Source organism: Macaca fascicularis, chromosome 1 (assembly GCF_037993035.2).
Source record: "Macaca fascicularis isolate 582-1 chromosome 1, T2T-MFA8v1.1".
Lineage (NCBI taxonomy): Eukaryota > Metazoa > Chordata > Mammalia > Primates > Cercopithecidae > Macaca > Macaca fascicularis.
In genome coordinates, this window is record NC_088375.1 from 107,137,147 (window position 1) to 107,164,097 (window position 26,951).

General features: G+C 45.1%; 1 protein-coding gene across 2 annotated transcripts in view; it reads left to right on the top strand.

The window, feature by feature from the left end:
- NUP210L (nucleoporin 210 like) overlaps positions 1-26,951 on the top strand; it is a 166,798-nt gene that overhangs the window by 126,245 nt on the left and 13,602 nt on the right. For both annotated transcript variants that reach the window (XM_045362680.3, XM_045362683.3), the window contains exons 29-35: positions 1,748-1,839; positions 4,226-4,400; positions 6,949-7,124; positions 8,508-8,725; positions 11,630-11,766; positions 18,617-18,743; positions 21,841-21,990. In XM_045362680.3, coding sequence (XP_045218615.2) covers positions 1,748-1,839; positions 4,226-4,400; positions 6,949-7,124; positions 8,508-8,725; positions 11,630-11,766; positions 18,617-18,743; positions 21,841-21,990 — 1,075 coding nt within the window. The remainder of the gene's footprint in view (positions 1-1,747; positions 1,840-4,225; positions 4,401-6,948; positions 7,125-8,507; positions 8,726-11,629; positions 11,767-18,616; positions 18,744-21,840; positions 21,991-26,951) is intronic.

Genomic DNA, 26,951 nt, shown 5'->3' on the forward strand with positions numbered 1-26,951 from the left:
AATCTCGGCTCCCTGCAAGCTCCTCTTCCTGGGTTCACACCATTCTCCTGCCTCAGCGTCCCAAGTAGCTGGGACTGCAGGCGCCTGCCACCACGCCCAGCTAATTTTTGTATTTTTAGTAGAGATGGGGTTTCACCGTGTTAGCCAGGATGGTCTCGAGCTCCTGACCTCATGATCAGCCCGCCTCGGCCTCCCAAAGTGCTGGGATTACAGGCATGAGCCACCACGCCCGGCCTGTTTTTTGTTTTTGAGACAGGGTCTCACTCTGTTGCCCAGGCTGGAGTGCAGTGGCACAATCTCCACTCACTGCAGAGTTCAGGTAATTCTCCCTGCCTCAGCTTCCCAAGTAGCTGGGATTACAGGCGCCCGCCACCATGTCTGGCTAATTTTTGTATTTTTAATAGAGATGGGGTTTCGCCACGTTGTCCAGGCTGGTCTCAGACTCCTAACCTCAAGTGATCCACCTGCCTTGGCCTCCCAAAGTGCTGGAATTATAGGCGTGAGCCACCATGCCTGCCTGCTTTTATATACTATTGACATCAGAAACTATTAGTACTTGCAGGTGAGCAGTCTGGAAAAAAAAAGAAAAGAAACTGTAGCACACACACTCCCTTCAACTCCCCATACCAGGAACACAGGATATGAACACCACAGTAATTAGAGAAGGATTCATTTCTGATCCACTCCACCTGACATAGATATTATAAGTCCATTTAAAATTTTTATTTATTTATTTATTTATTTATTTATTTATTTATTTAGAGAGTTTTACTCTGTTGCCCAGGCTGGAGTGCATTGGCATGATCTCGACTCACTGCAACCTCTGCCTCCCAGGTACAAGTGATTCTCCTGCCTCAGCCTCCTGAGTACCTGAGATTAAAGGCACATGCCACCATGCCTGGCTAATTTTTGTATTTTTAGTAGAGACAGGGTTTCATTATGTTGACCAGGCTGGTCTCGAACTCCTGACCTCAGATAATCTGCCCTCCTCGGCCTCCCAAAGTGCTGGGATTACAGTCATGAGCCACTGTGTCCAGCTGATATAAGTCCATTTAAATATATTCACAGTTAGGATAAAACATAATTCTAACTTTTCATAAGGTGTAAGATTATGAATAGTTTCTACAGATACTCTCAGGCTAAAAGCTAAATGTTTCTGTTGTTTTTAGAATTCAGAAAACAAGTTATCACTTATATGGGTCGAGTAAGTTTCACTGCCTCTGATTTTGAGACTTTTTTTTCTTTGACTTTTTTATTTTTTCCTTTATTTTGGCTTTGGTTCTCTGATTCAATGTGGAGTAGAGGAAAGAGTACTTTACTAGAAGGTGGAAGACCTGGATGGTGTTTCATGCTAATTGAATATTATAGGTTCTTTTTCTCAAACTTCATGTCATTTTACAAGAGCTAGAATTAGAAATTTCAAAGTAATTTTATACCTAATATCTAAGTAATATGGAAGATGTGGTAAGTGTAAACTTTGCTACATGCTCAGTCCCTCAGAGTCAGAAACGGCTAACATTAGGTTATATCTTCTAGAATACCTAGTTATGTTTTGAGTGCCTGGTTCATTTTGGAGAGGAGTATTATGGATGATTTTAGACTAATTAGAAGTTAGGCAGACTGTTGATTTGTAGTTGTCATTTATTTGCATGTTAATCTCTTGGGGATTATACTGAAGTCCATATGTAAGTAAAAGTCATAATTTGTCTTTGCCAAATATGAGGAATGCATTATTTTCTCATTATAGGTGTTTGAAAAACTCCAACTCTTCTATCCAGAGTGCCAACCAGAGCAGATTCTGATGCCTATAAATTCTCAGCTCAAACTCCATACCAACAGGTAAGGAAAAGAGAGAATAAGGAAGTACCAGGATCCAAGCTTAAGTGTTTTCAGTAAAACATTGACATAGAAAGAACACCTTTGCCTTCTAGGAGATTTTTCTAACCCCCAAATAATTTTTTGTATGAGGTGAAATTTCCATAATGTAAAACCATTGTAAAGTGTAAAATTCAGTGGCATTTAGTACATTCACAATATTGTGTATTCAGCATCTCTATCTAGTTCCAAATATCTTTATCACCACCAAAGGAGATCCCATACCTATGAAGCAGTCACTCTTCTTTCTTTCCTGCTCGCAGCCCCTGGCAATCACTCATCTGCTTTCTGTGTACGGTATTAGCTATCCTGAATGTATTTCATATAAATGGAATCATACAATATGCAACATTTTGTGTTGGTTTCTTTTTTTTTTTTTTTGAGACAGTCTTGCTCTGTTGCCCAGGTCAGAGCACAGTGGCGCAATCTCGGCTCACTGCAACCTCCACCTCCTGGGTTCAGGCAATTCTCCTGCCTCAGCCTCCCGAGTAGCTGGGATTACAGGTGCCTGCCACCACACCCGGCTAATTTTTGTATTTTTAGTAGAGATGGGGTTTCACCATGTTGGCCAGGCTGGTCTTGAACCCCTGACCTCAGGCGATCCGCCTGCCTTGGCCTCCCAAAGTGCTGGGATTACAGGCGTGAGCCACTGTGCCCAGCCTTGTATTGGCTTCTTTAAGTTAGCATAATGTTTTTGAGGTTCATCCATGTTGTAGCATGTATCAGTACTTCTTCCTTTTTATGACTGAATAGTATTCCATTATATGGAAATACTACATTTAGTTTATAATTTCATCTCCTAATAGAAATTTGGGGCTGGGTACAGTGGCTCACGCCTGTAATCCCAGGCTTTTGGGAGGCCAACGCTGGTGGATTACCTGAGGTTGGGAGTTCGAGACCAGCCTAGCCAACATGGAGAAACCCCAACTCCACTAAAAACACTAAATTAGCCAGGTGTGGTTGTGCATGCCTGTAATCCCAACTACTCAGGAGGCTGAGGCAGGAGAATCACTTGAACCCTGGAGGTGGAGGCAGCAGTGAGCCGAGATCACGTCATTGAACTCCGGCTTGGGCAACAAGAGCGAAACTCCATCTCAAAAAAAAAAAAAAGAAAAGAAATTTGTGGCCGGGCGCGGTGGCTCAAGCCTGTAATCCCAGCACTTTGGGAGGCCGAGACGGGCGGATCACTAGGTCAGGAGATCGAGACCATCCTGGCGAACACGGTGAAACCCCGTCTCTACTAAAAAAATACAAAAAACTAGCCGGGCGAGGCGGCGGGCGCCTGTAGTCCCAGCTACTCGGGAGGCTGAGGCAGGAGAATGGCGTAAACCCGGGGGGCGGAGCTTGCAGTGAGCTGAGATCCGGCCACTGCACTCCAGCCCGGGCGACAGAGCCAGACTCCATCTCAAAAAAAAAAAAAAAAAAAAAAAAAAAAAAAAAAAAAAAAAAGAAATTTGTGTTGTTTTCACCGTTTGGCTATTGTGAATAGTGCTGCTATGAATATTCATTTGCAAGTATTTACTTGAATACCTGCTTTCAATTGTTTTGGCTGAATAATTTTCTTTTTGAGATGGAGTTTTACTCTTGTCGCCCAGGCTGGAGTACAAATGGTGCCATCTTGGCTCACTGCAACCTCTGCCTCCCGGGTTGAAGCCATTCTCCTGCCTCAGCCTCCCGAGAAGCTGGGATTACAGGCGCCAGCTATCACACCCGGCAAATTTTTTTTTTTTTCGAGACGGAGTCTCGCTCTGTCGCCCAGGCTGGAGTGCAGTGGCGCGATCTCGGCTCACTGCAAGCTCCGCTTCTCGGGTTCACGCCATTCTCCTGCCTCAGCCTCCTGAGTAGCTGGGACTGCAGGCACCCGCCACCGTGCCCAGCTAATTTTTTGTATTTTTAGTAGAGACGGGGTTTCACCGTGGTCTCCATCTCCTGACCTTGTGATCCGCCCGCCTCGGCCTCCCAAAGTGCTGGGATTACAGGCGTGAGCCACCGCGCCCGGCCTTTTTTTTTTTTTTAGTAGAGACAGGGTTTTACCATGTTGGCCAAGCTGGTCTCAAACTCCTGACCTCAGGTGACCCTCCCGCCTTGGCCTCCCAAAGTTCTGGGATTACAGATGTGAGCCACCACACCCAGCCTAAATAATTTTTTAATGATAAAAGATTTGATTTTAAATAAATAAGCATAATCCAAAGGCAGACTTTTATCTGAGGAACAAATAATTACACACGTGGAGAATGGCAAGCAGTTTTCTCGAGTACATCCCCTAACAGTGATCCTGGAAATTTTTACCCTTTTCTCTCCGGTCAGACAGGACCCCCAAAAGATGCCACTTTCTTTACTTGTTCCCTAGGGAAGGAGCTGCCTTTGTGAGTTCTCGTGTTCTCAAGTGTTCCCCTAATTCATCCGTCATTGAGGAGGATGGTGAAGGGCTCCTGAAAGCTGGTTCCATTGCAGGTACTGCTGTATTGGAAGTCACTTCTATAGAACCTTTTGGAGTCAACCAAACAACCATAACTGGGGTCCAGGTGAGTTCAGGGACTTACTAAAAAAAACAAATAAATAAAAGGCATATCCTGGCCTTAAGAAGCAGAGTTCCTTTTTTGAAAAACTAGAAATTTTCTTATCATGCATTAAAGAAAAAAAGAAAAAGAAAAGAATTAGAAACTTCTCTATCATGAGAGAACATGAACCAGGGAAAAAAAAAAAAGAAGAAGAAATCTCTGGGAGTCAGAAATGAACCTATAAGAGGCCAGTCTTGACATAAGCCATAAAATTAAAATGAACTTTAGACCCCTTGTTATAAAACAGATCAGCCTAAATTTATATGATTGTCTTCCTAGCAGCTTTGGCAAAAGGGTTCGTGTCAGAGGAGTGTAGAACAATTGCTATCAAAATCGGCTGGGCTTGGTGACTCATGCCTGTAAGCCCAGCACTTTGGGAGGCTGAGGCAGGAGAATCACTTGAGGCCAGGAATTTGAGACCAGCCTGAGCAACATAGTGAGACCCCCATCTCTACAAAAAATGAAAAAAAAAAAAAATAGCCAGACTTGGTGGCACATGCCTGCTTGGGAGGCTGAGGTGGAGGATCGCATGAACCTAGAAGTTTGAGGCTGCAGCGTGCTATGATTGAACTGCTGCACTGCAGCCTAGAAAACAAAGCAACAATCTGTCTCTTTTTAAAAAATTAAGCTTTGCTACTAGAATTTAAAAAATGAGAAAAGACCTCAGAGATAAGTTAGTCTTAACATGAAAAAAAAAATTTTTTAGACATTAAACATGTACTATATACTATATTGGTCGTTGTATGTATATTATCTCTTTTAACTACCACAAAAGCCCTGTGAGATAGGCATTATAATCCCCATCTAACTGTTAACTGATAAGAAACCTGAGACCCAGAAAAGTTACATGAGGCTATGAAAATGATAAAGCTATGATTCAAACCTAGACTTCACTTACTGTATCGCAGCTCTCTTACAGTGTGAAACACAATATAGATTGTGTTCCTGATAAGTAATCGATTATTTAACCATGAATATTGAGCACTCTGCATGAAATGGATGAATTAAAGTCCTTTCCTCATAAAGCTCCAGCTTCTCTTCACATTCCCACAGCTTTAAAAATTAAAAACCCGGGCCGGGCGCGGTGGCTCAAGCCTGTAATCCCAGCACTTTGGGAGGCCGAGGCGGGTGGATCACGAGGTCAGGAGATCGAGACTATCCTGGCTAACATGGTGAAACCCCGTCTCTACTAAAAATACAAAAAATTAGCCGGGCGTGGTGGCGGGCGCCTGTAGTCTCAGCTACTTGGGAGGCTGAGGCAGGAGAATGGCGTGAACCCGGGAGGCGGAGCTTGCAGTGAGCCGAGATCACGCCACTGCACTCCAGCCTGGGAGACACAGCGAGACTCCGTCTCAAAAAAAAAAAAAAAAAAAAATTAAAAACCCGGCCGGGCGCGGTGGCTCAAGCCTGTAATCCCAGCACTTTGGGAGGCCGAGATGGGCGGATCGCAAGGTCAAGAGATCGAGACCATCCTGGCTAACCTGGTGAAACCCCGTCTCTACTAAAAAAAAAAAATACAAAACACTAGCCGGGCGAGGTGGCGGGCGCCTGTAGTCCCAGCTACTTGGGAGGCTGAGGCAGGAGAATGGCGTGAACCCGGGAGGTGGAGCTTGCAGTGAGCTGAGATCCGGCCACTGGACTCCAGCCTGGGTGACAGAGCAAGACTCCGTCTCAAAAAAAAAAAAAAAAAAAAATTAAAAACCCTGCTGGGCACAGTGGCTCACACCTGTAATCCCAGCACTTTGGGAAGCTGAGCCAGGTGGATCACAAGGTCAGTAGTTCAAGACCAACCTGGCCAAGATGGTGAAACCCCGTCTCTACTAAAACAAAAAATTAGCTGGGCGTTGTGGCAGGCACCTATAATCTCAGCTACTCAGGAGGCTGAGGCAGAGAATTGCTTGAACCCAGGAGGCGGAGGTTGCAGTTAGCTGAGATTGCACCACTGCACTCCAGCCTGGGCAACAGAGCGAAATTCCATCTCAAAAAAAGAAAAAAATTAAAAACCCATTTCAAGCCGGGCGCAGTGGCTCACGCCTGTAATCCCAGCACTTTGGGAGGCCAAGGTGTACAGATTGCTTACGCTCAGGAGTTTGAGATCAGCCTGGCCAATATGGTGAAACCCTGTCTCTACAAAAAATACAAAAATTAACCAGGCGTGGTGGCAGACGCCTGTAATCACAGCTACCTGGGAGGCTGAGGCAGGAGAATTGCTTGAACCCGGGAGGCAGAGGTTGTAGTGAGTCAGAATCATGTCACTGCACTCCAGCCTGGGTGACAGAGTGAGATTCTGTCTCAAAAAACAAAAAGAAAAGAAAAAAAAAAAAAGCATTTCCTATGCTGCTATGCTGTCATATTTCTTTTCACTCTGACTTAAGTCATCTCACATCAAAAGCTAACTATTTCCTATGGAAGAGAAACATCACTCTTTATCATTGATTATAAGTCTCAGAATATGGTTACAGCACTTCTCCAGTGCATCTTTTTCTGTACCAGTAGGTTTTGTTTCCCACAGGTAGCACCGGTGACATACCTGCGAGTGAGCAGCCAACCCAAGCTATACACAGCCCAAGGAAGGACCCTGTCAGCATTTCCCCTGGGCATGTCTCTCACCTTCACTGTTCAGTTTTATAATAGTATCGGAGAGAAATTCCACACACACAATACCCAGCTTTATCTGGCTCTGAACAGGTATGGAAGTCAAAGGAATGGTATTGACACTAGGGTAGAAATCTTGCAGATTAGGCTAGTATTATATAGCAGCTCCAGTAAATTCCCCTCACATTCTGAATTTGGAATTTGATCTTTCTTTTGTTAAAAAAATTTTTTTAGGCCGGGCGCGGTGGCTCAAGCCTGTAATCCCAGTACTTTGGGAGGCCGAGGCGGGTGGATCACGAAGTCAGGAGATCGAGACCATCCTGGCTAACATGGTGAAACCCCGCCTCTACTAAAAATACAAAAAACTAGCCGGGCGAGGTGGCGGGCGCCTGTAGTCCCAGCTACTCGGAGGCTGAGGCAGGAGAATGGTGTAAACCCGGGAGGCGGAGCTTGCAGTGAGCCGAGATCGGGCCACTGCACTCCAGCCTGGGTGACACAGCGAGACTCCGTCTCAAAAAAAAAAAAAAAAAAATTTTTTTAAGTGAGGCCAGGTGGGTGACTCACACCTGTAATCCCAGCACTTTGGGAGGCTGAGCAGAGAGGATCACTTGGGCCCAGGAGTTCAAGACCAGCCTGGACAACATGGTGAAACCCCATCCCTACAAAAATACAAAAATTATCTGGGTGTAGTAGTGGGTGCCTGTAGTCCCAGCTACTAGGGAGGCTGAGGTAGGAGGATCACTTGAGCCCAGGAGGCAGAGGTTGCAGTGAGCAGAGATTGTGCTATTGCACCCCAGCCTGTGTGACCAATTAAGACTCTGTCTTTAAAAAAAAAAAAAAAAAGACCCGACTTAGATAATGGTATTAGTTGTCACTTAAGAAAAATTTCAGGATATCTTAAATCTGTCAAGTTCTAATTCACTAAAAGATCCATAGGGAGCTAATTGGAGTATTATTAGCAAAAGGCTTTACTGGGGAAAAAAAAAAAAAAGCCTTCTTGGGCACTATACATGTGAAGGTAATAGACTAATCCTTGGCCCATACTTACTTACTCTTTTTTTTTTGAGATGAAGTCTCGCTCTGTCTCCCAGTCTGGAGTGCAGTGATGATCTCAGCTCACTGCAAGCTCTGCCTCCCGGGTTCACGCCATTCTCCTGCCTCAGCCTCCCGAGTAGCTGGCACTTGCCACCATGCCCAGCTAATTTTTTGTGTTTTTTAGTAGAGATGGGGTTTCACTGTGTTAGCCAGGATGGTCTCAATCTCCTGACCTTGTGATTCACCCGCCTCAGCCTCCCAAAATGCTGGGATTACAGGCGTGAGCCACCATGCCTGGCCTACTTACTCACTCTTTATTGTGGAATGCCTTCTGAACTTTTCAGCTGTTGAATATAAAATGTGATAGGGTGTTCCCCAGAACTATTTTGTAACTATTGTCTTCTCTTTTGAAAGATTTCTACCTTTAATGTCTACTTGCAGAGATGACTTGCTGCTTATTGGACCAGGGCATAAGAACTATACTTACATGGCCCAGGCTGTGAACAGAGGGCTGACACTTGTGGGGCTTTGGGACCGGAGACATCCAGGCATGGCAGATTATATTCCTGTTGCTGTAGAGCATGCCATTGAGCCGGACACCAAGCTTACCTTTGTTGGAGATGTCATCTGCTTCAGTACTCACCTTGTCAGCCAGCATGGTATGTATACATTCCCTTTCTCAACCTTACAACTGATAGTTGTGAAGATTAAAACGCAGTTATTTAACAGCAACAACAAAAAAGCAGTTATTAATCCCTTGAACTGGTGTGGTGGTTTATACCCATAATCTCAGCCCTTTGGGAGGTCAAGCTGGAGAGGTCACTTAAGGCCAGAAGTTCAAGAAAGCAATTAATCCCCTAGAATATTTGTTTCCAAATTATCTAAAATCTCAGGGCCTGAGAAAGAAAATACTTTTGAGTATTTTATTATTTGTAATGTTAACTGATAATTTTTAGATTAATGCCTGTTTCACTCACTAGGCAGCCAATTAGAAGCCAGCCAGTAATATTTCTCAAGAGTCTATTGAATACATAGCTCTATTTTATATCCTGTAGATAGTGCAGGGCACGGTGTTTTTTCCTCCATTCCCAGCTTTTGAAGGAGGGTAATGACTATATTGAAGGACAGTAAAGGATAACAGGAAGGAAAAGGCAATAAGGCTTTAGTTCTAAGAACTAGTTGTGTGTATGCTATTTTGTGAGGCACATTTGAAGGCCTAAGTCCTAACATATCATCATTGTAATAAGGTTTTTTCTTGTACCCAGATAAACTATACTTTTTTTTTTTGAGACAGAGTCTGACTCTGTCATTCAGGCTGGAGTGCAGTGGCATGATCTCGGCTCATTGCAACCTCTTGACTCCTGGGTTCAAGTGATTCTCCTGCCTTAGCTTCCTGAGTAGCTGGGACTACAGGCACACACTACCACACCTGGCTAATTTTTGTATTTTCATACAAGGGGTTGGCCCCTGGCCAACTATACTCTTGAAAACAAAGCATTTCTGTCCTAAGTACTGAGTTAAAAATAAAATTATAAGCCAGGTGTGGTGGCCCATGCCTGTAATCCCAGCACTTTGGGAGGCCGAGGGGCCAGATCACGAGGTCAAGAGATCGAGACCATCCTGGCCAACATGGTGAAACCCCATCTCTACTAAAAATACAAAAATTATGTGGGCATGGTGGCACATGCCTGTAGTCCCAGCTACTCAGGAGGCTGAGGCAGGAGAATCTCTGGAACCTGGGAGGCGGAGGTTGCAGTGAGCCCAGATCGTGCCACTGCACTCCAGCCTGGTAACAGAGTGAGACTTCGTCTCAAAATAAGTAAACAAAATCATAGAAAATCATTTGGGAGGCCAAGGCAGGCAGACCACCTGCAGTCAGGAGTTCAAGACCAGCCTGGCCAACATGGTGAAACCCTGCCTCTACTAAAAATACAAAAATTAGCCGAGTGTGGTGGCAGATGCCTGTAATCCCAGCTACTCAGAAGGCTGAGACAGGAGAATCACTTGAACCTGGGGTGGAGGTTGCAGTGAGTTGAGAATGCGCCACTGCACTCCAGCCTGGGTGACGGAGCAAGACTCTGTCTCAAAAAAAATAATAATAATAAAAATAATAATAGTAATAATAAAATTAGCCCAGTGTGGTGGCATATGCCTTTGGTCCCAACTATTGGGAGGCTGAGGTGGGAAGATTGCTTGAGTCCAGATCAAGGCTGCAGTCAGCTATGATCGCACCACTGCACTCCAGCCTGAATGACAGGCTGTCTCTCAAAAAAAAAGAAATCAGTTTTTGGTTAGGAAATGAGTGAATTCTTTGGGTTTCCAAATACCATATCCCAAAGTGGTGTACACTGCCTGGATATATACATCCAAGTAAGACCTGCTTGTGGTAATATATGGCTTTGGCTTTGCAGCCTCTTCTGGTAACTATGGATACATATGTTTAGGTAAAGTGATGTAAATGCTGGACCTGACTTTAGCATTAACTATGTGTTTTGGACCTTGATACAAAGGGGCTCTATACAGCTGAATCCCCCAATGCTATAACAGCTGATTTGCAAACAACCACTACCAACATGCAATCCAGGACCAATGAGCTAACCCTACTTTAAGGTTGACAATGAGAGTTATAATCCCCTGATTATAAATCCCTTGTCAATGAAGCAGAGTACTTTTTACTCTCTCTTTTTTTGTTTGTTTGTGTTTTTGAGACGGAGTTTCACTCTTATCACCCAGGCTGGAGTGCAATGGTGTGATCTCGGCTCACTGCAACCTCCGCCTTCTGGGTTCAAGTGGTTCTCCTGCCTCAGCCTCTCAAGTAGCTGAAACTAGAGGCATGTGCCACCACGCCTGGCTAATTTTTGTATTTTTAGTAGGATGAGGTTTCACCATGTTGGTCAGGCTGGTCTCGAACTCCTGACCTCAAGTGATCTTCCAGCCTCAGCCTCCCAAAGTACTGGTATTACAGATGTGAGCCACAGCGCCCGACCTATTTTTTACTCTTTTTAGCTAGATTTTGACAGGATTGTCCTATAGTCTTCCAATCTGGAATTTTGGGAGGCTTCATCATATGATGAAGGAAAGGGCCATATGCCAGGATCAGTAGTCCTGCAGGCTAAGTACAAACTCTAACCCAGTTTTTAGCATTCCTCGGCCATCTTTAGACTTAAGCCAAAATAAATAAATCCTTTCTCTTCCCAGTAGTCACTTTTTTGCAGTCTTTCTTGCTGTCATCAAACAGTAGCTCAAAGCAAATTTGTCCTTAGCAGCATCTAAACAAAATTTATTCAGAAAGCTATCCCTGTATGTAAAAAGAGCTTTTCTTTTTCCTAAGGAGAACAGTTACATTCTCCAACTAAGTAGCTCTTCTTACGATTCTTTATTTTGCTGGTATGAGATATGAAGAGGAACCTGACACTGAGAAAACAGTTATCTTCAAAGCTGGCCATTTCTCCCGGGAAGAGATATCTGCATGCTTGAAAAGTTTGCTGATTTGTAGTATGAATAAGTCTAGAGTGATTTATATCAAAGGCTGCAGCCGGGTGCTTTCTCTTGTCTTTTCCTAGGTGAACCTGGGATATGGATGATTTCTGCTGACAATATTCTACAGACAGACATTGTCACTGGAGTAGGAGTGGCCAGGAGTCCAGGGACTGCAATGATTTTTCATGACATCCCAGGAGTAGTGAAAACATATCGAGAGGTAAACATAACTGTATCAGAGTTTAAGAGACTATGGTGACTATTGCCACATTTGAGGATATGCATAGAGAAAATACATCATAGGAAAGGAAATACACTCAAAACAGATATGAAGCCAGCCAGCAAACATTATTGGAACACAAAGCTAAACAGTGCTTAGGGTTCTTAACCAGCAGAATGACTACTTATGTTTTAAGAGATCACTGTGGGTACTGGTTGGCACTAGATAGTAGACGCCAGGTAGAAGCTGAAAGACCATTTGGGAGTCTACTGCCCTAATCCAGGTGACATATGTTGGCAGATCAGGGTGGTGACAGAGGAGGTAGTAAGAAGTTGACCAGATTTGGCCGGGCGCAGTGGCTCAAGCCTGTAATCCCAGCACTTTGGGAGGCCGAGGCGGGCGGATCACGAGGTCAGGAGATGGAGACCATCCTGGCTAACACGGTGAAACCCCGTCTCTACTAAAAATACAAAAAGAAATTAGCCGGGCGTGGTGGCGGGCGCCTGTAGTCCCAGCTACTCCGGAGGCTGAGGCAGGAGAATGGCGTGAACCCAGGAGGCGGAGCTTGCAGTGAGCCGAGATCACGCCACTGCACTCCAGTCTGGGCAACAGAGCTAGACTTCGTCTCAAAAAAAAAAAAAAAAAAAAAAAAAAAAGAAGTTGACCAGATTCTAGGTATATTTTATAGGTAGAGCCAATAGAGTTTCCTCACAGATTATATCTAGAACATAAGAAAATCCAGAATGATTCAGGTTTTTGGTTGAACAGCTGAAAGGACAGCATTACCGTCAACTGAAATGGGGAAGACTGTAGGTGGAACAGTTTTGGAGGGAAAAACAGTCAGCTTTGGATATGTAAAACTGGATATGTCTCTTAAATGTCAACTGGATATGTTGAGGTAGCTGGATATAAAAGTCTGGGACTCATTGGAATGGAGATATTTAAGGCCATTAGATCACCAAAAGAATGAGCGTAAAATAGAAAAAAGGCCATGTGTGGTGGCTCACATCTGTAATCCCAGCACTTTGGGAGGCCAAAGTGGGAGGATCACCTAAGGTCAAGAGTTCGAGACCAGCCTGGCCAACATGGTGAAACCCCGTCTCTACTAAAAATACAAAAATTAGCCGGGCCTGGTGGCTGCCGCCTGTAGTCCAAGCTACTCAGGAGGCTGAAGCACGAGAATCGCTTGAACCTGGAAGGTGAATGTTGCAGTGAGCTAACATCAAGCCACTGCACTCCCGCCTGGGCAAAAGAGTGACAGTCGGTCTCAAAAAATATATATATATATAGAAAAAAGATCTAAGTACTAAGTTCTGGGAGCACTTCAATCTTAAGAGTTCTGATTGCCTTTTGATTAGTGGCAAATGGAAAAAGAAAGAAACAAAAGGGAAAAAGGGAGCTCTGAGAGAAGAACCAATAAGAAAGACTTATAAGAAACAACCAGGCTGGGCGCCATGGCTTGAGCCTGTGATCCCAGCACCTTGGGAGACCAAGGCAGGCAGATCACAAGGTCAGAAGTTCGAGACCCAGCCTGACCAACATGGTGAAACCCCCATCTCTACTAAAAATACAAAAATTTGCTGGGCATGGTGGCACACAGCTGCAACCCCAGCTACTCAGGAGGCTGAGGTAGGAGAATCGCTTGAATCCAGGAGGCAGAGGTTGCAGTGAGCCAAGATCATGCCATTGCACTCCAGCCAGGGCAACAGAGTGAGACTCCGTCTCAAAAAAAAAAAAAAAAGAAAGAAACAACCAGTGAAATGGGAGGAAAATCTAGAGATACGGGTATCCTGGAAGGCAAGTGAAGAAAGTATTTGCCTCAGCCTCCCAAAGTGCTGGGATTACAGGCATGAGCCACTGTGCCCAGAGTGACCTGAATGAATGTTTGATTGGAGAATTGGATAAAAAGACTTGGAGACAGCAAATATAGAAAGCTCTTTTAAGGAGTTGGGGTTAAGAGTTTGTTTTGTGGATTTTTTTTTAATAAGAGAAATAGTGAATTGGGAATGATTCAGTGAAACGAAATTTGATCTAAGTCAGAGGATTGCTGGAGGGAGTAATATTCTTCAGTAGGTGAGATAGGTAATCAAGTAAAGGAATTTTTTTTTTAATTAAATATTTTCGGCCGGGCGAGGTGGCTCACGCCTGTAATCCCAGCACTTCGGGAGGCCGAGGTGGGCGGATCACGAGGTCAGGAGATCGAGATGATCCTGGCTAACATAGTGAAACCCCATCTCTACTAAAAATACAAAAAATTAGCCAGGCGTGGTGGCAGGCGCCTGTAGTCCCAGCTACTCAGGAGGCTGAGGCAGGAGAATGGCGTGAACCCGGGAGGCGGAGCTTGTAGTGAACCGAGATCACGCCACTGCACTCCAGCCTGGGCAACAGTGCGAGACTCTGACTCAAAAAAAAAAAAAAAAAAAATTTCTATTCCCCTCTTAAATATATGTAATGTCTCCTTCCTCTTTGCCCAAAGCACTTCTTTATTACTCTTTTTTCATTCCTCAAACATGGTAGCTATAACTTTTTGTGTATCTACTATGGGCTTGGCGCTTCTCATCTTTTTTTTTTTTTTTTTAAGAGATAGTGTCTCACTGTTGCCTGGGCTGCAGTACAATGATGCAATCATGGCTCACTGCAGCCTCAAACTCCTGGATTCAAGCCATCCTCCTGCCTCAGCCTCCAAAGTAGCAGGACCACAAGCGTGTGCCAGCATACCTGGCTAATTATATTTATTTTTTTGCAGAGACAGGGTCTCGCTATGTTGTCCAGTCTGGTCTCAAACTCCTGGATTCAGGTGATCTTTCTGCCTCAGCCTCCCAAAGTGCTAGGATTATAGGCATGAGCCACTGCGCCTGGCCATCTATTTTTTTTTTTTTTTGAGACAGGGTCTTGCTGTGTTGCCCAGGCTGGAATGCAGTGGGTGTTATCTCGGATCACTGCAACCTCCACCTCCTAGGCTCAAGTGATCCTCCCACCTCAGTCTCCCAAGTAACTGGGAGCACAGGTACACACCACCACACTCGGCTAATTTTGGGGGGGTGGTGCATGTGTGTGTTTGTGTTTTGAGACAGAGTCTCTGCCGCCCAAGCTGGAATGCAGTGGCTGAATCTTGGCTCACTGCAACCTTCGCCTCCTGGATTCAAGCAATTCTCCTACCTCAGACTCCCAAGTAGCAGGGATTACAGGCACCTGCCACCACACCCAGCTAATTTTTGTATTTTAGTAGAGACAGGGTTTCACCATGTTGGCCAGGCTGGTCTCAAACTCCTGACCTCAAGTGTTCTATCTGCCTCAGCCTCCTAAAGTGCTGGGATTACAGGTGTGTACCGCCACATCTAGCCCAGTCTTTTTTTTTTTTTTTTTTTAACATCCGGTACACCTATCACTTTTAATCGTATCACTTTTAACTCTGCAAAGTAAATATGGGGGGCATGGAGGGAGGGAGAGCATCAGGAAGAATAACTAATGGATGCTGGGCTTAATACCTGGGTGACAGGTTGATCTATGCAGCAAACCACCATGGCACACATTAACCTATGTAACAAACCTGCACATCCTGCACATGTAACCTGGAACTTAAAATAAAAGTTGAAAAAAAAAAAAGTATTATCAGCTGGGCGTGGTGGCTCAAGCCTGTAATCCCAGCACTTTGGGAGGGCGAGATGGGCGGATCACGAGGTCAGGAGATCGAGACCATCCTGGCTAACACAGTGAAACCCCGTCTCTACTAAAAAAAATACAAAAAACTAGTCGGGTGTGGTGGCAGGTGCCTGTAGTCCCAGCAACTCGGGAGGCTGAGGCAGGAGAATGGCATAAACCCAGGAGGCGGAGCTTGCGGTGAGCTGAGATCCGGCCACTGCACTCCAGCTGGGGCGACAGAGCGAGACTCTGTTTCAAAAAAAAAAAAAAAAAAAAAAGTATTATCCCAACTGTGTTTTATTTTATGTATTTATTTATTTTTATAACCGAATCTCACTCTGTTGCCCAGGCTGGAGTGCAATGGCACAATCTCTGGTCACTGCAATCTCCACCTTCCAGGTTCAAGCAATTCTCATGCCTCAGCCTCCCAAGTAACTGGGACTACAGGTATGAGCCACCACACCCAGCTAATTTTTGTATTTTTAGTAGAGACAGGGTTTTGCCATGTTGGCCAGGCTGGTGTCAAACTCCTGGCCTCAAATGAGCTGCCTGCCTCAGCCTCCCAAAGTGCTAGGATTACAGATGTGAGTCACTGCACCTGGCCCCAACTTTACAGATGAGTAAATTACTCAATATGTGTCCATATCATATCTGGTACCTTGTTTTAAGGAGCTCATAGTCTAGTGGTGACATAAACAATTACATATATGGCACAAATAATTACAAAAGGCAAGTAAAAGTACATGTTGTGTTTGAAGACTAATGAATAAATCAGGGTAACTTCAATACAAAATAAATAAGGGTAGAGAGGGAAAATTTGGATAACATCCAAAAAGAACTTGTATTATAAGCAGATAAGAGGTTCAAGGACAGAGGTAGCATGAAACGAGTACTAGAAAAAGAGACTGAGAAGGGATTAGGAACTAGAAAAGCAAAGAGAAAGAGTGTCATAGAAGGCAAAGGAGGAAATGGTTGTGGTGTTAGATGCTACAGGGAAGTCAAAAGGTTACTCCTATTCTAATTTGTGTACTTTGTAGAATCCTCATTTAATTATTCACTAATTAGCAGATACTCATTGAAGCCTATTAAGTGTCAGGCATTGTGCTGGCCTCCAGAAATACAAATATGAAAAAGACAAAATTCCTTTCTTTATTAAACTATTAATGTAACTAATTTGGGTTTTAAGGTTCTTGGATTTTAAAAACCTGTGGTAATACTAAGGAGAATGTAGAGTATATTGCACTTAAATTTAAAATATTAAGGGCTGGGCATGGTGGCTCACACCTGTAATGCCAGCACTTTTAGAGGCCGAGGTCAGTGGATCACTTGAGGTCAGGAGTTTGAGACCAGCCTGGCCAACATGGTGAAATCCCATTTCTACTAAAGATACAAAAAAATCAGCCAGGCATGGTGGCACATGCCTGTAATCCCAGCTACTTGGGAGGCTGAAGCAGAAGAACTGCTGGAACCCAGGAGGCAGAGGCTGCAGTGAGCTGAGATTGCACCAGTGCTCTGTAGCCTGGGTGACAGAGCAAGACTCCATCTTAAAAACAAACAAACAAACAAACAAAAACTTACAATATGAGGCAGAACACTACAAGTATTCTTGAGAAAAAAAAAATGTACTTTGAGGTTTCAGAAAAGATTGAGATTATATGCAACCAGAGAGAAAGAGAAAATGTCCTAAAGAAAGTTACAGTTGTTTTGTGTTTGTGTGTGTGTGTGTTTGTTTGTTTGTTTTTTGAGATGGAGTCTCACTCTGTCACCCAGGCTGGAGTGCAATGGCACAATCTCGGCTCACTGCAGACTCCACCTCCCAAGTTCAAGTGATTCTCCTGCCTCAGCCTCCCTAGTAGCTGGGATTACAGGCACGCGCCAACATGCCTGGCTAATTTTTGTATTTTTAGTAGAGGTGGGATTTCGCCTTGCTGGCCAGGCTGGTCTCAAATTCCTGACCTCAAGTGATCCACCTGCCTCAGCCTCCCAGAGTGCTGGGATTACAGGCATGAGCCACCACACCTGGCCTCAAAGGCATTTTAATAGGGAGTCATACAAAGGGAAGATATGTCTGAAGGAATAATTGGACCCAAGACTTCCTTCTGGAAAAAATGTTATTTTGGGGCTGGGCATGGTAGCTTATGCCTGTAATCTCAGCACTTTGGGAGGCCAAGGTGGAAGGATGGCTTGAGGCCAGGAGTTCGAGAACACCCGGGACAACATAGTGAGACCCTGTCTTTTTTTTTTTTTTTTTTTTTTGAGTCTCGTTCTGTCGCCCAGGCTGGAGTGCAGTGGTGCCATCTCCACTCACTGCAAGCTCCGCCTCCTGGGTTCACACCATTCTCCTGCCTCAGCCTCCTGAGTAGCTGGGATTACAGGCACCCGCCAGCAGGCACAGCTAATTTTTTGTATTTTGTAGTAGAGACGGGGTTTCACTGTGTTAGCCAGGATGGTCTTGATTTACTGACCTCGTGATCCATCCACCTCGGCCTCCCAAAGTGCTGGGATTATAGACGTGAGCCACTGTGCCCGGCCAAGACCCCGTCGTTTTTTGGCTAGGCATGGTGACACATACCTGTAGTCCCAGCTTCTCTAGAGGCTGAGACAGGAGGATTGCTTGAGCCTAGGAATTTGAGGCTTCAGTCAGCCATGATCATGCCATTGCACTCCAGCCTGGGTGACAGAGCAAGACCCTGACTCAAAAAAACAAAAAACCCGGGCGCGGTGGCTCAAGCCTGTAATCCCAGCACTTTGGGAGGCCGAGACGGGCGGATCACAAGGTCAGGAGATCGAGACCATCCTGGCTAACACAGTGAAACCCCGTCTCTACTAAAAATACAAAAAAAAACTTAGCCGGGCGAGGCGGTGGGCGCCTGTAGTCCCAGCTACTCGGGAGGCTGAGGCAGGAGAATGGCGTGAACCCGGGAGGCGGAGCTTGCAGTGAGCTGAGATCCGGCCACTGCACTCCAGCCTGGGTGACAGAGCGAGACTCCGTCTCAAAAAAAAAAAAAAAAAAAAAAAAAACCAAAAAAGTTATTTTGTTTTCAAAGGCAAACAGATTTTGTTGTTCTCAAATATGTGGTCATGAGATGGGCAATTTGTACTTGTGTGAAACAGATACTTTTGGTTAAATAAGTTATGAGGGGTGGATCTGGAAGGAATCAGATTCTCTAGGAACTTAGGTGCAGATTTTCCTTTGATTTGCTGACAGGTGGTGGTCAATGCATCATCAAGATTAATGCTCAGTTATGACCTCAAGACTTATCTCACCAACACCCTCAATTCAACTGTATTCAAGCTCTTCATCACCACTGGCAGAAATGGTGTCAATCTTAAAGGTCAGGAATCTCTTTATGGTTTCAGTGATTGTTCTTATCTTTCTCATTTTCCCTCAATTCATTTATCCCTTTGGATTAGTAATCCAGATTTTCTTTTTATTTCAAAACTGACTCCATCTTGACAAATAAATCATAGAGCTCTATGAGATCTCAGAAATTATGACAAGACTAAGGTTTTAAAATAGGCTCATCCTAGTCACTATTGTCTTTCTAGTTTTAAAAATACAAATTTTAGGCCGGGCATGGTGGCTTACACCTGTAATCCCAGCACTTTGGGAGGCCGAGGCAGGCAGATCACCTGAGGTTGGGAGTTCAAGACCAGCCTGACCAACATGGTGAAACCCCATCTCTACTAAAAATACAAAAACTACCTGGGTGTGGTGGTGTGCGCCTATAATCCCAGATACTTGGAGTCTGAGGCAAGAGAATCGCTTGAACCCAGGAAGCAGAGGTTAGAATGAGCCAAGATCGCACCACCGGACTCCAGCCTGGGTGACAGAGTAAGACTCCATCTCAAAAAAAAAAAACCACTTAAGGTAATTTTAGGACTCTGGAGTGGTGGCTCATGACTGTAATACCAATTATTTAGGATGCTGTGGTGGGAGGATCGCTTCGGACCAGGAGTTTGAGACCAGCCTGGGCAATAGAGCAAGACCCCATCTCTCAAAAAAAAAAAAAAAATAGATGGCCGGGAGCGGTGGCTCACACCTGTAATACCAGCACTTTGAGAAGCTGAGGCGGGTGGATCACAAGGTCAGGAGTTCGAGACCAGCTTGGCTAAGATGGTGAAACTCCGTCTCTACTAAAAATACAAAAATTAGCCGGGTGCAGTGGTGGGTGCCTGTAATCCCAGCTACTTGGGAGGCTGAGGCAGGAGAATTGCTTGAATCCGGGAGACAGAGGTTGCAGCGAGCTGAGATCACACCACTGCACCCTAGCCTGGGCGACAGAGCAAGACTCCATCTCAAAAAAAAAAAAAAAAGAGAGAGATAATTTTAATTCTATTTGCGTTTTGTTCTTCAAGCATTTAACATATTTTTTTCAAATTAGCTATTTGATTTTATTATAAATACAAAGATAGATAAATAAGTAAAGAATATTTTATCTTTAAAATTTCCCAGGTTCTTTTATAGATAAAAAACACTAAATGTTTCTTTGTAACATATTCACCCACTGTTGTCCAAATTAACGATTTTAGAAACAGACTTTTTTTTTTTTTTTTTTTTTGAGATGTAGTCTTGCTCTGTCGCCCAGGCTGGAGTGCAGTGGTGTGATCTCGGCTTACCGCAACATCCGCCTCCTGGGTTCAAGCAATTCTCCTGCCTCAGCCTCCTGAGTAGCGGGGACTACAGGCACATGCTACCATGCCCAGCTAACTTTTGTATTATTAGTAGAGGCGGGGTTTCACCATGTTGGCCAGGCTGGTCTCGAACTCCTGACCTCAGGTGATCAGCCCGCCTCGGCCTCCCAAAGTGCTGGGATTACAAGCTTGAGCCACCACACCCAGCCAACGGACTGCCGTTTTATTCCCCAGAATCTTTCTTTTTTTTTTTTTTTTTTTTTTTTTTTTTTTTTTTTTTTGAGACGGAGTCTGGCTCTGCCGCCCAGGCTGGAGTGCAGTGGCCGGATCTCAGCTCACTGCAAGCTCCGCCTCCCGGGTTCCCGCCATTCTCCTGCCTCAGCCTCCCGAGTAGTTGGGACTACAGGCGCCCGCCACCGCGCCCGGCTAGTTTTTTGTATTTTTTAGCAGAGACGGGGTTTCACCGTGTTAGCCAGGATGGTCTCGATCTCCTGACCTCGTGATCCGCCCGTCTCGGCCTCCCAAAGTGCTGGGATTACAGGCTTGAGCCACCGCGCCCGGCCTATTCCCCAGAATCTTTCTAAAATCACTACTTATTTTATTGAGAAACCTCATGCATCAGTCCCTTTGATTTTGCTGAAGATTTTTCAAGAAGAATACCACCCATTGCAGCTGACCCAATGATAACAACAGTCCACTTCTTGCTGTCTATATGATTCCTCTTAAGGTACCACTTGTGATGAAGTTCTAGGGGCTTGGGGCTTGAATTATATTGTAATTGTATTACAATATTGTATATGAAAAACAAATTATCCTAGACCTAAAAGCCACCTCCCAACTGTACTGCTTTATTTTTATTTATTTATCTATTTGAGATGGAGTTTCGCTCTTGTTGCCCAGGCTGGAGTGCAATGGCACAATCTCGGCTCACCGCAACTTCCGCCTCCTGGGTTCAGTCGATTCTCCTGCCTCAGCTTCCCAAGTAGCTAGGATTACAGGTGTGCACCACCACCCCCAGCTAATTTTGTATTTTTAGTAGAGATGGAGTTTCTCCATGTTGGTCAGGCTGGTCTTGAACTCTCGACCTTAGGTGATCCGCCTGCCTCAGCTTCCTGAAGTGCTGGGATTACAGGTATGAGCCACCTCGCCCGGCCTATTTTTAATAGATTTCTAACTTCCTTGTAATCTTTTTTACTCCCACTGACGAATTCAAAAAAAATCTTTGAAAAAAGACACCACCGGCCGGGCACGGTGGCTCAAGCCTGTAATCCCAGCACTTTGGGAGGCCGAGACGGGCGGATCACGAGGTCAGGAGATCGAGACCATCCTGGCTAACACGGTGAAACCCCGTCTCTACTAAAAATACAAAAAAAAAAAAAAATAAGCCGGGCGAGGTGGCGGGCGCCTGTAGTCCCAGCTGCTCGGGAGGCTGAGGCAGGAGAATTGCGCGAACCCAGGAGGCGGAGCTTGCAGTGAGCGGAGATCTGGCCACTGCACTCCAGCCTGGGCGACAGAGCCAGACTCCGTCTCAAAAAAAAAAAAAAAGAAAAAAGAAAAAAGACACCACCTATGTATGATATTGATAATGGAAGCCCCACTGTAGTCATTCACAAATTAGAATGCAAGGGTCTCACACTATTCTTTCACCTTGATTGAAGCAGAGGTGGGCAAACCAGCCATAATTGACCCTCTTTCTTGCTTATGTTTTTTTATGATCCAAAGTTGCCGCCGTATAATGGTCTCTTTTTACAAATTCTTGTTAGTGACAAAGCTATTTACCTCTTTTCTGTTTTTCAGGATTCTGTACCCCAAACCAGGCCTTGGTCGTTACAAAAGTACTTCTTCCAGCAACCCTCATGCTGTGCCATGTACAGTTCAGTAATACTTTGCTAGACATTCCAGCAAGTAAAGTCTTTCATGTCCATTCAGATTTCAGTATGGAGAAAGGTAGGTTACACCAGTTGACTCTGGTTTCCCCATTCTGTTTATCTATTTGTACAATTGTCCCATTCTTATTTGACTGCTTTTATATCTGTAGTTTCATCTGATATATAACTGTGGAATTTTTCTCAGGCAACACTTTTATTCAACCCATTCAACTCTTTTTTTTTTTTTTTTTTTTTTTTTTTTTGAGACAGGGTCTTGCTGTGTTGCCTAAGGCTGGAGTGTAATGGTGTGATCATAGCTCACTGTAATCTTAAACTCCTAGTCTCAAGCAATCCCCCTGCCTCAGCCTCCTGAGTAGCTAGGACTACAGGCACATGACATTATGCCTTTTTTTTTTTTTTTTTTTTTTTTTTGAGACGGAGTCTCACGCTGTTGCCCAGGCTGGAGTGCAGTGGTGCGATCTCGGCTCACTGCAAGCTCCGCCTCCCGGGTTCCCGCCATTCTCCTGCCTCAGCCTCCTGAGTAGCTGGGACTACAGGCGCCCGCCACCGCGCCCGGCTAATTTTTTGTATTTTTAGTAGAGACGGGGTTTCACTGTGGTCTCGATCTCCTGACCTTGTGATCCGCCCGCCTCGGCCTCCCAAAGTGCTGGGATTACAGGCTTGAGCCACCGCGCCCGGCCTTTTTTTTTTTTTTTTAAAGCGACATGATCTTCCCATATTGCCCAGGCTGGTCTCAAACTCCTGGCCTCAAGCAATCTTCCTGCCTCAGCCTCCCAAAGTGCTGGAATTACAGGTGTTAAGCCCACTGCCCCCAGCCCTATTCAAATAATTTTTAACACATGCCTCCTAGAATACCTTGTGCTTTTCTATTACAATTTACTATTTTCTTGTTAGTCCCCATTAACTCTGTGAGGCTCTGCATTGTGTCTCATTCATCTTGCATTCCCAGCATGTAGCACAGTGTTTGGATGTTTTGTTGAACTGAAAGATACTCCAAATTAAAGAATAGGATTAACAAGTGAAAAGTGGAAATAGGCATGATGTTAGGATGACTATATGTAAATCAGCTTATCTAAAAATGAAAGGATTCATATCAAATGTAAGGTATAGGGCCGGGCGCAGTGGCTCACACTTGTAATCACAGTACTTTGGGAGGCCGAGGCAGGCGCATCACCTGAGGTCAGGGCTTCGGAGACCACCCTGGCCAACATGATGAAACCCCCATCTCTACTAAAAATACAAAAATTAACCAGGCGTGGTAGGAGGCACCTGTAATCCCAACTACTGGGGAGACTGAGGCAGGGAGAATTGCCTGAACCGGGAGATGGAAGTTGCAGTGAACCAAAATCACGCCACTGCACTCCAGACTGGGCAAGACTATATCTCAAAAAAAAAAAAAAAAAAAAGTAAGGTATAAATAAGGTAGTGCTTCATCATGAGAGAACCTCTAATGCTAGATCAGGCAGTCTGAATGGTTTGGGTCATTAGCAACCACTGAAGGAAGGTTCATTCAACAAACTGTTTATAATACCTGATAGCAGGAGAAGATGTGGAGTAACAAAGAAAAGTAATTTTTGGTTTGTTTGTTTTTTTGTTTTGTTTTGTTTTGTTTTTGAGATGGAGCCTCACTCTGTCTCCCAGACTGGATTGTAGTGGTACGATCTCAGCTCACTGCAACCTCTGCCTCCCGGTTACAAGCTATTCTCCTGCCTCAGCCTCCTGAGTAGCTGGGATTACAGGCACATGTCACCATGCCCAGATAATTTTTGTAGTTTTAGTAGAGATGGGGTTTCACAATGTCGGTCAGGCTGGTCTGGTCTCGAACTCCTGACCTCATGATCCACCCGCCTCAGCATCCCAATGTGTTGGGATTACAGGCGTGAGCCACCGCACCCAGCCATTTTTGTTTCTTTATTTTGTTTGTTTGTTTGTGTAGGGACAGGATCTCCCTATGTTGCTCAGGCTGGTCTCAAACTCCTAGCCTCAAGTGATCCACTTCAGCCTCCCAAAGTGCTGGGATTATAGGCACGAACCACCACGTCCAGCCTAAACCTTTTAACTTTTAGTGTTACCCTACCAGGTGATGAGTTACAGGATAGACACATATATGTTTGTGACTTCAACTTATTGATGAAAAAATAAATCAGGGCCGGGCGCGGTGGCTCAAGCCTGTAATCCCAGCACTTTGGGATGCCGAGACGGGCAGATCACTAGGTCAGGAGATCGAGACCATCCTGGCTAACACGGCGAAACCCCGTCTCTACTAAAAACACAAAAAATTAGCCGGGCGTGGTGGTGGGCACCTGTAGTTCCAGCTACTCGGGAGGCTGAGGCAGGAGAATGGCGGGAACCCGGGAGGCGGAGCTTGCAGTGAGCTGAGATCTGGCCACTGCACTCCAGCCTGGGTGACAGAGCGAGACTCCGTCTCAAAAAAATAAATAAAAAATAAAAAATAAAAAATAAAAAAAAAAATCAGGCCAGGTGCAGTGGCTCATGCTTATAATCCCAGCCCTTAGGGAGGCCATGGCAGACAAATTACTTGAGGTCAGATGTTTGAGACCAGCCTGGCCAACATGGTGAAACCCCATCTCTGCTAAAAATACAAAAATTAGCCAGGCATGGTGGCAGGCACCTGTAGTCCCAGCTACTCGGGAGGCTGAGGCAGGAGAATCACTTGAATCCAGGAGGCAGAGGTTTCAGTGAGCCAAAATCGTGCCACTGCACTCCAGCCTAGGCAACAGAGTGAGACTCCGTCTCAAAAATAAATAAATAAGGCCGGGCGTGGTGGGTCACGCCTGTAATCCCAGCACTTTGGGAGGCCAAAGCGGGCGGATCATGAGGTCAGGAGATCGAGACCATCCTGGCTAACAAGGTGAAACCCCCTCTCCACTAAAAAAATACAAAAAATTAGCCAGGCGTGGTGGTGGGTGCCTATAGTCCCAGCTACTCAGGAGGCTGAGGCAGGAGAATGGCGTGAACCCAGGAGGCAGAGCTTGCAGTGAGCCAAGATCATGCCACTGCACACCAGCCTAGGCGACAGTGCGAGACTCTGTCTCTCAATAGATAGATAGATAGATAGATAGATAGATAGATAGATAGATAGATAGATAGATAGACAGACAGACAGATAGAAAGAAAAAAATACAGGCCAGGTGCGGTGGCTCACGCCTGTAATCCCAGCACTTTGGGAGGCTGAGGCGGGCGGATCACCTGAGGTCGGGAGTTCACCACCAGCCTCACCAACATGGGGAAACCCGGTCTCTACTAAAAATACAAAATTAGCCGGGTGTGGTGGCACATGCCTGTAATCCCAGCTATTCGGGTGGCTGAGGCAGGAGAATTGCTTGAACCCAGGAGGCGGAGTTTGCAGTGAGCCGAGATCACGCCATTGCACTCCAGCTTAGGCGATAAGAGTGAGACTCCATCTCAGAAAAATAAATAAATAAATAAATAAATAAATAAATAAATAAATAAATAAAAAGAAAGCAGAAAGAAAGGAGGAGTATCTACATGAAACCTGAGGCAAAAATAAGTAAGGTTTTACAGAGGGAATGACCTTTAGAAGTATGATTAAGAGTGAACTAGATGTGAAGAGAACAGGACATTCCAGGCAATATAGGGCCCTAGAGAAGTTTGTTTTAGTTTTGGTTTGGTTTGTTTTTTTCCCCCAAAAATAAGATGAAATCACTTGGGCCCAGGAGGTTGAGGCTGCAGTGAGCCATGATAATGCCACTACACCCTAGCCTTGGTGACAGAGCAAGATTCTGTCTAAATAAATAAATAAATAAATAAAATAAAAATGAAGGCAGTTTTTGGCCAGGCGCGGTGGCTCACGCCTGTAATCCCAACACTTTGGGAGGCTGAGGTGGGCAGATCACCTGAGGTTGGGAGTTCAAGACCAGCATTACCAACATGGAGCAACCCCATCTCTACTAAAAATACAAAATTAGGGCAGGGCGTGGTGGCTCATGCCTGTAATTCCAGCACTTTGGGAGACTGAGGCGGGCAGATTACCTGAGGTCGGGAGTTCGAGACCAGCCTTACCAACGTGGAGAAACCCCGTCTCTACTAAAAATACAAAATTAGCCAGGTGTGGTGGCACATGCCTGTAATCCTAGCCATTCGGGAGGCTGAGGCAGGAGAATTGCTTGAACCCGGGAGGGGGACATTGTGGTGAGCCGAGATCACACCATTGCACTCCAGCCTGGGCAGCAAGAGCAAAACTGTGTCTCAACAAAAAAAGAAAAAAAAATACAAAAATACAAAATTAGCCAGGCATGGTGGTGCATACCTGTAATCCCAGCTACTCGGGAGGCTGAGGCAGGAGAATCGCTTGAACCCAGGAGGCAGAAGTTGTGGTGAGCTGAGATCACGCCATTGCACTCCAGCCTAGGCAACAGGAGCGAAACCCCGTCTCAAAAACAAAACAAAACAAAACAAAGCAAAACAAAAAACACTGGGCCTGTAATCCAAGCACTTTGGGAGGCTGAGGCGGGTGGATCACCTGAGGTCAGGTGTTCGAGACCAGCCTGGCCAACGTGGTGAAACCCCAACTCTACTAAAAATACAAAAATTAGCCAGGCCTGGTGGCTCACGCCTGTAGTCCCAGCTACTTGGGAGGCTGAGGCAGGAGAATTGCTTGAACCGGGGAGGCGGAGGTTGCAGTGAGCCGAGATCACGCCACTGCACTCCATCTTGCCTGGGCAACAGACAAGACTCCATCTCAAAAAAAATAAAAAAATAAAAATAAATAAAATAAAATAAAAAATGAAAGCAGTTTTTAAGGATTTAGTGGCAGTATATAGAATGGATAAGAAAAAGAAAAGAAGAGGCCGGGCACGGTGGCTCACGCCTGTAATCCCAGCACTTTAGGAGGCCGAGGAGGGTGGATCACGAGGTCAGGAGTTCAAGACCAGCCTGACCAACATGGTGAAACCCCGTCTCTACTAAAAATACAAAAATTAACCGGGCGTGGTGGTGCACACCTGTAATCCCAGCTACTCAGGAGGCTCATATAGG